Raw genomic sequence first — 15,308 nt, 5'->3', positions numbered from 1 at the left:
CATCATTTATGTCGATTTGACATGGAGATCAAGAGATTCGAGTGGCATCAAGAGACCCGAAGCAACACAGTTACAAAGAGATGTTATTTTCATAACATTGGATCAAACCAGGTTTTAACTCATTCATTGATTTAGTTCAAGTTATTCATAATTTCTGAAGGGTAATTTAGGAAGCTCCATGTGTATATTAAAAAAAAATTTTGAGATGTGTTAAGTATGTGTGTATGATAAGTTGAAGTACGTGTGCAAATAACGACTCCCAATAAGAATATTTTTTTTTACAGACCCAAAAAGAAAAAAGAAAAATGATAAAGTAGTTCTGAGCCACTATTGTTTACTATTTAACTCAAAAATATATATAAAATTAGAAAAACCTAGTTAATTTTTTTGGTTTGCTTTGCCTCTCTACTTATCTCTTTTCTTCACTTCTGATTGGTGCTCTAAGACCACCCACAACAGTGACTGGGTATTGAAATTGGACTACAAATGTAAAGTTTTTGATAAAAAGTGGACTCCATCAGCAATTGGGAAAGAAACGGTAGATGAACAAATGCTACAGGAAGACGGTAGATGCACCGATCTCCTGTAGCAAACTGGTGACTATTTTAATAATAAAATATTCAGTATTTCTTTTTTCTTTTGATTGAAATAATCATCGTGATTTCTTTCCAAGTCTATTTCTTCTCCGCTCTCAACGTCGAACGAAAGCTATTGCCGCGATTCCTCCTCCTCTCTATCTTGGTGGCTGCCTGGAATAGCTCAAAATCTCCAGCGCTGACAATATGTCTTCTTCTGTTTGCTTCTCAATTTTGATATGTTGTGTGAAAATCGTCAAATTAAGCTAACGTATTAACTTTAAATTAATAATAATTGTAAAACATATTAACTTTAACTTAATAAAAATTGATTGTAGAAATGAATATTTAAATGATTTAGAGTGTCTGTTGTATGAATTTAGAGTGTTTGTCGTTTGGTGGTACTGTAAATCTGTGAAAAGTGTACTTTTACTATAAATTTAAAGTTTTTTGTTAAGAGTTTCTGCTATGTATGGTCTAAGACTTTGCTCGCGATGCTTGCCACATAGGATAGTGTAAGGGTGTCCATACGGGTTAATGGTTGAATTTTAGAAAAACTGAAAATTTAAGGTTTCAACAAAAACCAAACCAAACTGAAATTCTCCTCAAACCGAACCAAACTAAACCAATGCAATTTGGTTCAGTTCGGTTTGGTTTGGGTTAAACCGAATTCACAAAAAAAAAATGCAAACTTGAAATGTACACAAATACAGGACGGTTCAAGCTAGTACATCTAAAGGGACCCATGAAGATGGAGAGCTACAGGTAGCAATACAAGTCAACAAAATACAAAACGCTAACCAGATCATATAGAACTCAATTTAACTATAAAAATAAAAACTAAAACAAGAACTCCAAAATCAGTTGCATTTAGGAACATGAAAAAAACACAAGAAAAATGTTACTCAGCCACACAGGGTGTCTTGAAATTGAGAAATAAATCCTAAATCAAAATAAACAAGGTACGTTCTTGAAATCAAAGCATATCTTAATTATGGAGAATTGGAGATGGTAGAAAAAACCAGAAACCTAGCCATGCAGGTACCAAACATATAGAATAAATTTATCAATCTAACAAAGGGAGCATGTTATAACTCAATCATAAAAACCCAGAAAACAATTTCCGACAAATCGATAAATCATTAAATTCAATTCATAAATCAATCTGCCCTCCATATTAAGCAACAAAATTAGAAAACACATAACATTCCAAAATTGTTAGGTAAATTTCCCTGATAAAGCACTGGTACAATTTGAAATGCTTTCAAAGACCAATAACCCATCATTGCACCAAGTTGTCCCCTACCTGCTCCATTCATGGTCCCCTCCATACCTGGGATTGGAATTATTTACATGGTTGGAATCGTCTAGTTTTATGGAACTTGCAAATGCATGCCAACCCATAATGTATGGCAAGATAAACTGCAGAGAATACAGACCAGGAAAACACTATGAGAATTGAAATACTCACATGTAGAATCCACACGACATAAATGAGATACCAAGCTACATGCTAGGAAGACCTGACAACCAAAATTAATTCACCAAGATTTGGTATAAGGATTTCTCAAAAAAATTATATTGTGGCCTTACATACAAAGGACATCGCGATTCAAACATCCTAAACGATAATAAAATTCATCCAATTTTTTATGTGGATTGCCTAATTAGGATTTATCTTGCTTTCTCCGTTCACTCTCTATGGCCCTGAAGACCCATTCCAAGGGTTGGCTATATCAATAAAAGGCAACTGAGCTGGTTATATTATATCTCGTTATCCTAATCCGATTACATTCTTCAATTATGTAATCTCTCAACACTGTAGGGGAAAAAAATCCCAAATGTTCCATGCAATGAAAAAACAACAGACTGGTAATCTAGAGAGGGGGGGGGGGGGGGGGGGGGGGGGAGAGGGAGAGAGAGAGAGAGAGATCATACATTGAAAGCCGAGATGAGGACTGCAAACTCTGCTCTGGTAACAGGAATATAAATGTTCTCATCTAGATTCAATAGTTTGTTCTGAACATGTACATGCCACAGAGCAATAACAAAGGTAACTTCAATTCATGCCATAGAGAAACCACGAAAAATCAGAGAACTATTTTTAATAAATAAAATGAAATAGAGTCTTCGAAGTTCCCAAGAAATTACTTGATGCACCAAGAACAATTTGAACCCTCTATATTCACTAGGATATCATGCATGCAACAACAAAGAAACAATAAATAGCAGACACATTTATAGGGGCAGCAAATGAGCAGGACTTTGAACAAAGCAAAGATGCTGCAACGATAATATACCACCAGAGGAAAAAGTATTTGGTATTGCATGATGTACTGATGTAGTTTTTGAACTACTGATGAAGATTTTAGGTAGGATTGAGCAACCAAAACCCTAACCCAAAATTAAACCCAAAAATTTAAGAACCCTAGGACAAAAATTCCCAATTCCTTGATTTCTTGAAACTGAAACAGACTTTCTGCAAACAAGAAGGCAGAAGTACCTTCCAACAGCAAGTGGGGTATCAGAAGCCTCGAATTGGGACTGGATAAAGGCAGAATGTGGTAAATGTGAATTTAGTTGCATCTGAAGTTAAGTTTCAGGAAGTTAAGGTGGAAGAATGTGAGATTGTGGAAGATAAAAGTGAAGAAGTAGCAGGTCGACATGCTATGGGTGTCGAAGAAGCTCAAAATTTATATGCTACAGATGAATTTCATCAAGACAACAAGGTGGCAGAAGATCCAGATTTTGTTACAATAGAATTTTTGGAAAAAGACACTTCTGATCTCTCTAATGTATTTCGACAAGAATCGAATATCATTCTCAATAAGCCACCAGAAGATATCTGTATGCAAGAGGTGACCGAGGTAGCACACTCTGATTTTGAACAAGTTGAAGGTGAAGGATGTGAACTTGAGGCTGCAAACATAAAAGAAACACAGAATTCCAGTCCAATCTTTTCTGATGCAAATCAAGCTAAGATTGTCTTCCCTACACAAGTTCAAATCATTGAATTTGTTATTCCAGGAAAGTTCAACGACATGCATAGCAAAAAGGATTTGTTGTTATCATTCATAACTCCAATCAAGGGTTTCAAGTGGAATCAATGCAAGTTGCCAATGATGTTATTCCAGAAGACACCACTCTTGCTGCTTCAATACTTCAAAATTCAAGGTCGAGTTCATTCCTACAACTGGATTTGTGAAGACAAGTTGTTGGAACGAGCTAGCACCACATCAACAATTATTTCTCCCTAGTTTTCATAGTAAGGGTATTGTCGGAATTTCAGGTTGTGCTGGAATTTCTAATTTAGTATTAGTTATTTGTTTCATGAGTCTTTTATTAGGTTATGATCCTAAATTAAGTCATGGTTATAATTGGAGTCATATTAGTTTACTTTTAGGAATCCAAGTTTTATTTGAAAGAAGTTTCTTATGTAATTAGGATTACTAGGAGACTATATATATGGATGCAAGTCAAGCATTATTCATATATGAGAGTTTTTATACAAATTTGCTATAGGAGAGATTCCTTAGACACGCTTGGTGAGAGGCTGAGAGGGGAAGGTGAGTTTATCCAACCCTACCTGAGAGATTCAGGGTCCTTTTTGTTTGATTCAAAAATTCAAGAATTTTGTTCCAGTTTCAGACCTAGAAATTGTGAATTTCTGTCATAGGGTTCTTAATTTTTGGGATTAATTTGGGGGTTAGGGTTTTGGTTGCTCAATCCTAAACAAAATCTACATCAGTAGTTCCAAAAACTACATCATTGCATTAACTTCATCAACAGGAAACTAATAGATGCTGTGTCAGAATCACATAAATGGTGACATGACCCAAATAGTGTACGAAAATCTACCCTATTCAACCGTAACGAGTTCAAGGGAATAGATGATTACTGAGGTTAAAGAAGTGGCCAGAGCCATCTGGAAGTGGCTCTACCTTCAACACCTTCCTGACCTTACCTTCTTCACTACAAAAGATAACAATTGCACATTAGTATTTTATTGTTGACAGACAATGCTTATAGCTTTCAGCATTAGCTTATATAATTAATAGTGCATCAGTGCAAGTGGTGCAACCTAGAGGTGAAGGTTCATTTCTTGGAAACAACCTCACCACATATTATGTGGGGGTAACGTTTGCGTACATTCTGCTTGTCCCCGATCCCGCCCACTGCGGAAACCTTGTGCACGAGAGTTTTTTTGACATTTTTTTACTAGCGCATAATCAGCTCAAATGCTTGGCAATAATAGCTCGAGTAGATGTGAATAAGCTTCAATGCAAACTAGCTTTATCATGTACTGTTGCTACTAGGGCATCCTACTCAATAGTATTAACATTTGAAAATATACTTCCAAGGCTCCATTTGGTTTGCACGTAGTAATTAACACTCAGAAAATAATCTCAGCAAAAATAACTTTATATTTGGCAGGCAATAAACATATTCTAAGGATGATAAGGATTTAATAGTGGCAGTCAGGGACAATAGATCATCAACACAAGTTGTCTGTGTTTAGTTAACGATATGCGATTCCTAGCAATGGTCACTGATGAGTGCCACTCTAATGATATGTGATTGCCAGAAATGTGCAAAAAAATAGGCACCAGCTGAAACTAGTATTGTTAGTTTTCGGTATCCAGAGAGGACCAATGGCTGGTGCCTAGCTAACTATTCTACTAAATTATAGATCAATCATGCAATGGTAAGAAGCAAAAGCAAAACAACGATAGACCATAAGAGCCACTTGAGAATGTTATCTCCGCTCTGCATGTAAAAATAAGCAAAATGAAAAATATATAATACCTTTTCCCATTATTCGGATCATGAAAGAATTCACATGACTCTCTTGCACCAAGGGCAATTAGAGTTCCAATTTCTGTCACGGACAGTGAGAATATCTGGAGAGAATCAAAATCAGGCATAAATGCATCCAAAATGCTAACGATACAGCATGGAAAAATGAACAATGATTTATCATGTTATTAGGACTATTATCCTAGTCATGCATACATACATATACCTTCCATAAATTACATGATATTACAGCATTGAACGGGCCACCATAGTTACCCAGAAATTATAGTTAAAATTTCAGAGAGTTATAAGTCTTTTTGAATGCCCATAGACTTATAAGTCTAATTCACCACTCGATAGTGGAGAAGGTGCCAAGTGATCAAGTATCGAACCAACGAGTGAAAGTAGCATTGACACAAAGGTGGGAAACTAAATTAAAAATGCACAATTAGTTATGCAAAGGAATGTCCAAGCCATAGATATTAGTCGGCATCAATTATGACTAAATTAACTGCATTGAAATACTTCAAGCTCAAACAAGTATCAGCAGCCAAAATAGAAAAAAAATGTGGTTCACCAGACAGACATTTCACTTTTTAATACATTGAACAAAAATAAAAGGATAGAGTTGACCGCAAAATTCAGCAGTCAGAACCAAGCGATAAAGATGAAGGTTTCACATTTTAACACATTGAACAAAAATAAAAGGATAGAGTTGACTGCAAAATTCCGCAGTCAGAACGAGGCGATAAAGATGAAGATTTCACATCTTTTGGCATAAATTTCAACCATGAAACCAAAATTTCTGCCACAGATTTCGCTACTCAATTCAATCATGTGTGACGGCCATCATAAAACGATTAGTCAATTGTAAAAATCATTGACATTTCATAACATCACATAACAGGCCTCCAAAGTTCTACCAGTGCTCTGTTCCTAAACCAAGCAAATACAAATTCAAACTATTTCACCCATATATTGCTTTGTTAAAACCTGTAAAGTAATGTCATTTGAGAGCATAAATTCTTATTCATTTGAAAATCTTGAATGAGTGCTATGTTATCTACCTGGCAAACAGAACAACAACAAAATTCAGTGGCCAAGGTCTCTTTTAAGTCTTCAAATTGCACATTGACTGTTTTGCAAATTGCAACACGATCTAAATGATCGGCACAGTAATCAGATTTTCTATTAAACCACGAAAGTATTTGAACTCTCCAAGCTATCCACAACCGGGGAAGCATAAGTTACCTGCTTTCTGCCCCAATCATATGTTGGAACACCTGCTGCTGGAGCGAACTGTAGGAGTACATAACCATCTCCAGCTAGCTTAAATACACCTGACTGCAAAAGAGTCCAAGATAAAACAAAAACAACAGTAACAATCCAGGCCCTAAAAAACTCAGTTACCAAAAATCAGACGCTCAAACTGAATAACATCGTTCCTAAAATGAACAGAAAAAACTTCAATCAAACATACATCTAAAGCCAGGAACTCAAGCGCCTTTGGCTCTACAGTAAGAGCAGCCTTCCCTTTGTATATGGAGTGACCCACAAAAACCTTAGACGGCATCCCGCCCACTACGAGTTTATAAGAAAAACAAAACTCCATTACGAAACAATATAGAGAGAAAAAAACCATTAACCCATCTCATCTAGCAAATAAAACAACTAATTTTACTGAAAAGGAAAGAAAAACACGAAGTACCTCCTGAGGGCGGTTGTGGACGGGAAGCCTCGGGTGAAGGGGCGAGCAAGGTGGAGGAGAACTGCTGCTGTTGGTCGTAGTACTCGGAATGGCAACACTTGACAGAAAGTTTGTTGATTTTGGTGCAGAAGGATAAGTGCTGGATTTTGGAATCAAAAGGAGGTTTTGCAGAGGATTTGTTAGAGTGGAGATGGTTTGGGACAGCGAGCCGGGGAGAGAGGATGTTGAGTAGCAACATTTTCTCTTTCTTCGTGGCTAATCCTTTCAATCTTTCTGGGTCGATGCTAAAAAAATCGGCTTGAGGTTAGTGAGCGAGCGAAGCCCACTGTGTCGTCCAACTAAATAAGGCCCAATCTGGGACTTCGAGGACACTGCCCCCCATAAAGAGATGTTAAGAGCAACTCCAATGATATTCAAAAATGTCGTACTTGATATGTATTGATATTAGTGTTAAAAACTAATATCAAGTGTATGTGATACAATGGTATAATATTTTCAAATACTCTATGACACCAATTATCAACTATTTTCCCTCTTTCTTGCATCTCTTCATTTCTCTTGAGTACACATGACGAAATTTTATTGGTTTGTGTGTGTGTGGGTCCAAAATTTGACTCCTAATAGGCTTTTAATATGTCAAGAGCCCACTAAATTTAGAGTTGGTTTCAAGTGTATATTTGTACCCATTGCAGGCATTACGAACTTGAAACTAGTGTTTCAAGTACAAAAAAGCAAGTTATCAAGCATCCATTGTGAATGCTCTAAAGTTTCTTAATACTACCCCTAGTTAGGAATCCAAGAACGACATCGAATTGCTAGTATAGCTTCTTTCTTTCTCTTGACAGTTTTGCTCAACTTCCTAGGATGTACTAGTTTGTCTCCTGGAAAGAGATGTTAGTTTCTCAATCAACCCCAACATTCCTGGATTCCTGACTAGGGGTGCAAATGAGCCGAGTTCTGCCATTTTCATGTTCATATGTTAAGAAATTATCTAACTCGAGCTGAGCCAAGCTTTTATCATCGAGCTCTAAAAATCTTATTCAAGTTTGTTTGTTAAGAAAATTACAACCTCTGATTGTGCTCTTAATTATATTGATTAACTTCTTAGTGTTGAAAATGGTGGTCAACCATAGTTTGACCTAAATTTAATGACTAATTAATGAGAGTCATTGAATAATAATTATGAGTCTTTAATCTTCAATATGAAGAGAAGAGTTTCAAGTTTAATTTGGTCCAAAACCATTTTTAGGTTTAATGGAAATTGACTCCAAAATAGCCATGTTAATCATGAAAAACAAAGTGCAATAAGTGTGTGAATGAGAATCTCACATTGGAGAATTTCAATGTGAGTGTGGTGTTTATAAGCTCAAGTGTTGAAGTAAAGCTTTGCACCCAAGGGCACCCAAGCTTTTATAGGAGAGAGAGACTCTCCAATATGTTTAGGTGAGGGGCAGGCCGAGACGGGCGTGGACTTGGGCTTCAAAGGGCCCAATAGTCTCTTATATTTTTGCACAAAGTTTATTATTTTTTGATCCATTAATCCAGATAAATTGAATGTGGAACAGGTGATTTTTTTCCTAGTCAGGCCTGCAATATCTGTTGGCCATTACCAGGTCAAGTGGCTGATGAGTCTAGTGAGCCATTACCTGGTCAAGTATCAAGTGGCTGATGAGTCTAGTGCGCCATTACCTGGTCAAGTGGAGTCTGGTGCGCGAAATCAGTGGAGGATCATTGATTTTCGCCACTTATGGTTACTGCTTCTCCTATATAAGGAGTGATTAGCAGGTGGTCTAAGTTACAATACAACACCACATTCTCCTTCCTTCTGCTATTTCTGTCCGTCTATCTGTTCTGTCTGTTCTGTCTGAGAGTGCTCTTCAAGTTGGTTTGTCTAGTCCACCGGTATTGCTGTGCCACTTACCCGTGTGGTGTGGAGCGTTGTATCTTGGGAAGAGGTTGTCAAAGAGCATAGGCACTTGTGGCTGGGACAAATTCTCTTTAAGGAAATTCACGAACGCGTACCTTGCTCCTTCTGTCCAGTTGCATCAACATTTCGGTTTGGTATTTTGATTCAAGCAATTGATTTCTATGCCATTATAAGTGTTACGTGTGTTACTGTTATCACTTGTGTGACTGTTACTACTTCTGTTACTATTATTACACTTGTTTATGCATGCAATTCATCCAACACTTAGTTATGTCATTTACGAACAAATTAACTAGTTTGTTTGTAAGTTAGCAGTGATTGATAGAAACATCATTAATTCTGTACTATATTAGTGATGAACAAGTAAGGAAAACCTGAAATGCGTTACTTAACTTGTTCATGACCATATACTAACCCGAATCAAGATACTGTAGTTCTGAGAATGAACGAGTTGTACAATAACCAACAAAAATAAATGAAACATGAAATCAATCATCAATCATCAATCATCTATATGTATTTTGTAAAAATATACTAGAAATGAACATTTAAGCGAGGTACTTAATTTGTAAGGGAAATTGAGTTTTTAATCAAGAAAGTTTAATGGTTACATTTGTGTACTAAGGTTTCCACTGCTTGTCCATCCTTCCTGAACTTGAAATGAGTATTGAAGGTTCCAAAGGATGTCTTCAATCGAAGGGCGAAGGCCGGGTTCCTTGGAGAGACAGTTGATAGCAATGTCAACAGTTGTTCTTAGGGATTCATAGGCAAAGGTTCCCTTCATTGATGAATCTACGACTCCACGTAACTTCGAAGGTGCTTCTACTAAGGCCTTTTGCAGCTGTTAAGTAAACAAACTCATAAAAAGCAATGTCAGTAGCAGTAGCATTATGATAATGACTACCAGAACTTTGAAGTTAAGAAACTGTATAAAAATACCTGAAGCTTCACTTCATCCAACTGTCTGGGGGAGTTCACTGGTTCTCCTGTTATCACTTCAAGCAGGATAATGCCTAGCTGATAAACGTCTTCCTTCTCTGCTCTCCTGGGGCTGCATCAAAGCCTTAATGTTAGCTCTCTCGGACAGGGGAACATGTGTTAGAAATGATCACTTTGGGTGATTAAACCTATAACATTGGTGACACTTTTCATACTTTAGGTGATCAAAATATAGCTTCTTTTTTTTTCTTTTGGTAAAAGGGTCTATTTCTCAATGACTAAACGTGATATTTACTCATCAAAAACCAAAGAGAGAGTGAATGAATACCTGCTTGGATGATTGGAGATCTCCCGTCCATGTAGGGGACTTTCCGAGCCAACCTAGAAGGATTTGTCAAAAGCTTTATGGATTTTACATAATTAATGTGCTTGATATGAAAATAGGAGATTTTACCTTGGAGGGCAAGGGAATATTGTAGTTGCTAAGTTTTGCAGTGAGTGTCTCATCCAACAAAATGTTGTCAAGCTTCAAATTATTTCCAAAAATACCAGATGAAACTCCTGTGTGCAAGAACTGAATTCCTCTTACAGCACCAATGATAATTCCCATTCTTTGTGGCCATTTCAATATCTCCTTCTTTCTTCCATCTGCCAAAACAAATAAACAAACAGTAATCTCAAAACTGCAGCTCTCATGGGTCTAAAGACTCTAAACAAGCTAACTTCACAATGTGAGAAGTGCCAGTGCATACCGGTTAGATAATCCCTTAGTGATCCGTTGGAGATATGTTCATGAACAACAAAGATAGTATTGCCACCAGAATTTGGGTGCTCCTGGTAAGTCACCAGGCAGTGTCCAAGAACACTGACCAAATGTTGATGCCTTAGCTTTGATAATACTTCCATCTGCTGCATTAGACTTTGATGGAGATTTCTCTGCTTTAGTTTCAGGTATTTCACAAGAACTATAGAGCCATCTCTCAGTGAACCTTTATAAAGCTGTAACAATAATTAGTGAAAATGATTTAGGGAGTTTACAATGATTTCTTCATAAACTAAATTATTTAATTGAACATTTCAAACAACTGATTTACCTGTCCCTGATACTCTTCGCCCAAGAAATTTGATGGGTCAAAATTGTTTGTTGCTTGTTCCATCTCTTCCAGTGTGAAAACTCGATAGGGTGGCAGACCAATTGCCGCCGACCTCATTGTCTGAGGCACACGCCCTGCAGAATATCAATTGTGGCATGGTTAATATACTTGTGTCATTTGGTTTCTGTTAAAAAAAATGACACAGAGATGATGTTACTTACTGGAATTGATGATCATGGACTTTGGGAAGCTGCTAACAGGTGTTTGAGGAATAAATCTCTCAACTTTGTACTCATCACCATTTGTTCTATGTGATCTTCTAATAAAGACCAGAATCAAGAACCCAACAACACCTGCTATGACCACAACAGCTCCAATGATACCAATTAGGAGGCCTAGTTTGACTTTAGATTGTCGCTTCATATCAGTTTTGATTGGAGGCTTCACAGCCAATGCTTCTTTGTGACAAACTGAGTATGGATGCTGATACTTTGAATTTGCAATGGACAGACAGTTCCAAGTGCTAACGACTGTCCGATTCGAAAACTTTGATCCAATACAGGAAGGCAATTTCCCTATCAAAAGGTTATGGGAGATGTCTACAAATTCAAGCTCAGCATTGCAAGTTAGGTTCATGGAGAGTGCCCCACTGAATTGGTTCTGAGCCACATTAAGGAACACAAGTGATGGCAAAGAGAAGAGGAAAGATGGAATTGGTCCAATAAGATTATTTGCAGAGATATCTAGTTGTTGAAGCTGCTTGAAGTTTTTGAGTGACAAAGGAATTTCAGATCTAAAGGAGTTGTCGTTCAATGTAATACTTACAACGTTAGTGGTCATTGAAGGAAATTCAGGTCCAAGATGGTTGAAACCCAGATTCAAGTCTTGAAGAATTGACAATCCTTTAAGGTCAGGTACACTCCCATTCAACAAATTATCTGCTAGAACAAGACTTGTGAGAGTCGTCATGGTTGTGATCTCATATGGAATCTCCCCATGAATGAAGTTTGAGCTTATGTTGAGCAGTTGAAGGGACTCAAATCTATTGATCTTTGCAGGTAACGCACCCCACAATCCTAATGACACCAAGGACAATACTTTCAATCTTGAAAGTTTTGTTAGGACAGTGAAGAATGCATCAATATCAAACTTGTCAGACAAAGTTTGATTTGAAATTGAAAATTTTGGTTTGTGGGTTTGAGATGCAGGAGAGGTCTTGTTTCCAACTATTTTTAACTGAATCACTCGATTATTTGAGCAGATAATGTTGAGAGAAGGTGAGAATGGGAGGTAGCAGAAGTTTGTCCAGTTTGTCCATCCTTGAAGAAGTTGTGGATACTCGAGAAGCTTTTGAACTTGGAACAGAATTCGAGTCTCACTTGGTGCCAATTGCCCCTCTGAACCCACAGCAAACAAGAGAATAGCAAACAAAGAAAAAGCCCATGAATTTTCCATTTCTCAGGAACACAGAATCAGCCAGTGTGAAGTTTGAGGCTGTTGCTGGGGGCACAATTGATCTTATGCTACGCGGACTATTATTAAATTGATTTTGACCGAAGATAAGGTTAAAGTCAACTAGGGCTCCGAATTCAAGACCAGCAATATGCGGTAAACTTGGTATTGATACGTAACTTATGGTAGACTCGCGAGTCAATCTGGCTCCCAACTCCTGAGGCACGTGAGCTTCGTGGAGGGGCTTAAGCTTTCTATGAAATCATGATACCAAAACGGCAAAACCCCTCGGATGTCAATATCTAAGAGTAATGCAAAGTCCAGTTGTATTGACCACAACGCCTTCGGATGTCAATATCAAACAGCAAGGCAAAAAATCCAGTTGTTGAGTGCACAGACAAGACAAGTATGGGAATGGAGATTTGTGGGGGGAAGTGATGTTGTGTCGGTGGATGTGTATTAAAGTGAGTGTCTAGACTTTAGAAGAAGCAAGCAAATTGTCACGAATAATATAAACCAAGAGACGTGGTAATTCTACCTAATCCATTTTATTTTGTTTCCTTGGTAGTAGTGTTTAGGTCCAAGTTTAATGTAAATTGTAGTTATGCTATTTTGGTTAAAGTTTCTTTTGTGGTTCTGTCAGACAGAGACGGTATATTATGCCTAGGTTTTGTTTGGGAAGTAATTTAGAGTAGCAAGAAGTATATATGCTTGATGTGCCATAAGAAAAGAAGGGGGCCTGTGTCGTTTCTTTTCGTCGTGTCTTGCTTTGTCCATATCTACCATAAAGAATTCAATACAATTACCAGATACGACTGGACAATAGTGTTTTATAGTAAGGGTGCACATGATATGCCTTGAAAACAATGCATCTACTAATTAAATTACAATTAAAGTTAAAAAAAAAATGCCAAGTTGTGGTACTAGTAAGATTCATAAAATCCTTCCAAGCCTTAGATATATGAACTAATATATACTTAGCTTTAATTAATTACACTATTCCCAGACAAGTTGCAGATAGAGTTGGTCATATACAAGATGTTAGGTAGCCAAACACATGCTTGGAGAGAGTCGGAGCCTTAACCATATAATGCATTCTTAAGCTGTGTCATTTGGTTCCTTTCACTATAATAATAATCATTTTTAAAATATGACTCAGCAAAAACACTATAAACAGATTATGGAATTCAAACTAGTACTACTTCAACATTCTCCATCTAACACTAAATTTCCCTAAAAGCTTCATCATCAACCGTCTCAAACCACAAACGCCACCAGCACCTCGTCTCGTAGACATTTAATTAGGACAAAATAATATTTTCGTTTTATTTATTGTTGAAAAATCGAATTCTTTTTATTATTACTTTGATGGTATGCAGGCTTTATGTTTTGTTAATTTTGATGGGTGGATATATTTGAACTTATGGATCTTGGATTATGTAGAATATTGAATTGAAGCGCATCACATTTTTTTTTAAAAAAAAAAAATTCATAGTTATATGTATAATTAATATATGCATACAAGAATTAAAAAATAAGGTAACTACCTTTCTATTTTCCAGAAATACATACAATTAGCTGAAGATAAATTTAAAATAGCATGACATGTAAATCATATGAATATACACATATAAGACTCACTTCCCATCTAACACTCAGAAATTAAATCGTAGTCTTTTGGGGTCTCAAGTATTATGTAAATCTTTGGTCAATATTTCGTACATTTCCCTCTCAAAGATGAATAATCACACATACAAGAAACACATAGACCTTGAATTATAATAACATGATCAACAGAATAAACGGATTACCGACAATGAAATCAAACCATATGTTTCCTGAAAAGATGTGGTAATCCATTCATCATATTTGTAATTGCATCAAGGCAAATGCTTGGATTCAATACTACACCCACTATACCATACGGAGGCAAATAAGAAATTTAAGCAAGTCATCGAACTCGTGGTGACTGACGGTGCGAAGGCAATGGCGAAGCACGTGGAGTTAGATTCAAAGGAGAATATTGCTGTCTCGTGGAGGACTTGCCTGGGTGAACAGTTTGTATCTGCTGTTCAAACGGATAGTGCTTTGAAGCACTTTTAGGAGATTCAATCTGCTTGAGCGTTGCTAATACCTCTGACATTTTAGGCCTGAGTTTAGCATCAGCACTTAGGCACTGTAACGCGAGGTTAGCAGCCATATAGGCACTTTTCTGGGGATACTGACCTCCCAATTTAGTGTCCATTATCCTGAATAATCTCCGTTTATCACCCAAATATGGCTTTGCCCAATCAACCAGATTCTGCTCTACACCGACTTTTGACTTATCAACAGCACGTCGTCCAGACAATAGTTCCAGCAACACAACCCCAAAGCTGTACACATCACTTTTGGCTGTCAGGCGACCTGTCCAACAATCGAAATGTCAATAAACGGAAAATTTCAAAAACAAGACATGAAAAGTGAGTCTATAGTTGGTGGTACTTAGTGGGAACAGGTTGAAAACACCCAATTTATATTTCCTACTTCTCAAACAAACATTCATAAAAACAAAGTACATAAACTTTCTTAACCACCACTGTAAAAACTAATTAAACTATGTACAAATTTCAATTTTAGAATGACATTTTAGATGTTTGCTATCAGAAGCACAGATGGGAAATCATAGGATCAAAATCAAATCATTATGCAGGTGCCAGCTGAGCGTCAGTTAGCCTGAATCTTCGTGCAAAGGTTTTTTCATCCAATGAACAACAGTACATTAGAATGTCTTCAGTCCAACAATTAGGTCAATTTTCTCAGCTACAACACTAAAC

At 36.9% G+C, this 15,308-nt stretch overlaps 3 protein-coding genes across 4 annotated transcripts; all 3 read right to left on the bottom strand.

Annotated features, from left to right (window-relative positions):
* Positions 1–1,647: 1,647 nt before the first annotated feature.
* Positions 1,648–7,390, bottom strand: LOC120006941 (single-stranded DNA-binding protein WHY1, chloroplastic-like). Of its 2 annotated transcripts, none has more exons than XR_005470116.1 (7): positions 7,081–7,387; positions 6,853–6,953; positions 6,624–6,716; positions 5,382–5,476; positions 4,474–4,547; positions 2,514–2,594; positions 1,648–1,997 (listed from the first exon to the last, which is right to left on the bottom strand). XR_005470116.1 is itself a non-coding variant. In XM_038857067.1 (7 exons), exons 1-7 carry the CDS (start codon positions 7,316–7,318, stop codon positions 1,878–1,880), a joined length of 840 nt encoding a protein of 279 aa, XP_038712995.1. In that variant the 5' UTR covers positions 7,319–7,390; the 3' UTR covers positions 1,648–1,877. The 2 variants fall into 2 exon arrangements, 1 of the variants encoding a protein (XP_038712995.1); XM_038857067.1 differs by having other exon boundaries at positions 2,514–2,632; positions 7,081–7,390.
* Positions 7,391–9,495: 2,105 nt separating this feature from the next.
* Positions 9,496–13,236, bottom strand: LOC120007193 (probable LRR receptor-like serine/threonine-protein kinase At1g14390). The gene is made up of 7 exons (XM_038857390.1): positions 11,262–13,236; positions 11,041–11,174; positions 10,699–10,945; positions 10,401–10,594; positions 10,275–10,327; positions 9,947–10,058; positions 9,496–9,848 (listed from the first exon to the last, which is right to left on the bottom strand). The coding sequence occupies exons 1-7, from the start codon at positions 12,493–12,495 to the stop codon at positions 9,615–9,617; spliced, it is 2,208 nt and encodes a 735-aa protein (XP_038713318.1). The 5' UTR covers positions 12,496–13,236; the 3' UTR covers positions 9,496–9,614.
* Positions 13,237–14,097: 861 nt separating this feature from the next.
* LOC120007695 (probable serine/threonine-protein kinase PBL3) lies at positions 14,098–14,902 on the bottom strand (the record flags this gene model as incomplete). The annotated part of the gene is given in 1 exon segment (XM_038858089.1): positions 14,098–14,902. A coding segment is annotated over 1 exon segment (459 nt), but the record flags the coding sequence as incomplete, so codon positions are not given.
* Positions 14,903–15,308: the final 406 nt, after the last annotated feature.

Source organism: Tripterygium wilfordii, chromosome 10 (genome assembly GCF_013401445.1).
Source record: "Tripterygium wilfordii isolate XIE 37 chromosome 10, ASM1340144v1, whole genome shotgun sequence".
Taxonomy (NCBI): domain Eukaryota; kingdom Viridiplantae; phylum Streptophyta; class Magnoliopsida; order Celastrales; family Celastraceae; genus Tripterygium; species Tripterygium wilfordii.
The sequence above is the reverse complement of the archived record's forward strand: the minus strand, read 5'-3'. Positions and strand labels throughout refer to the sequence as shown.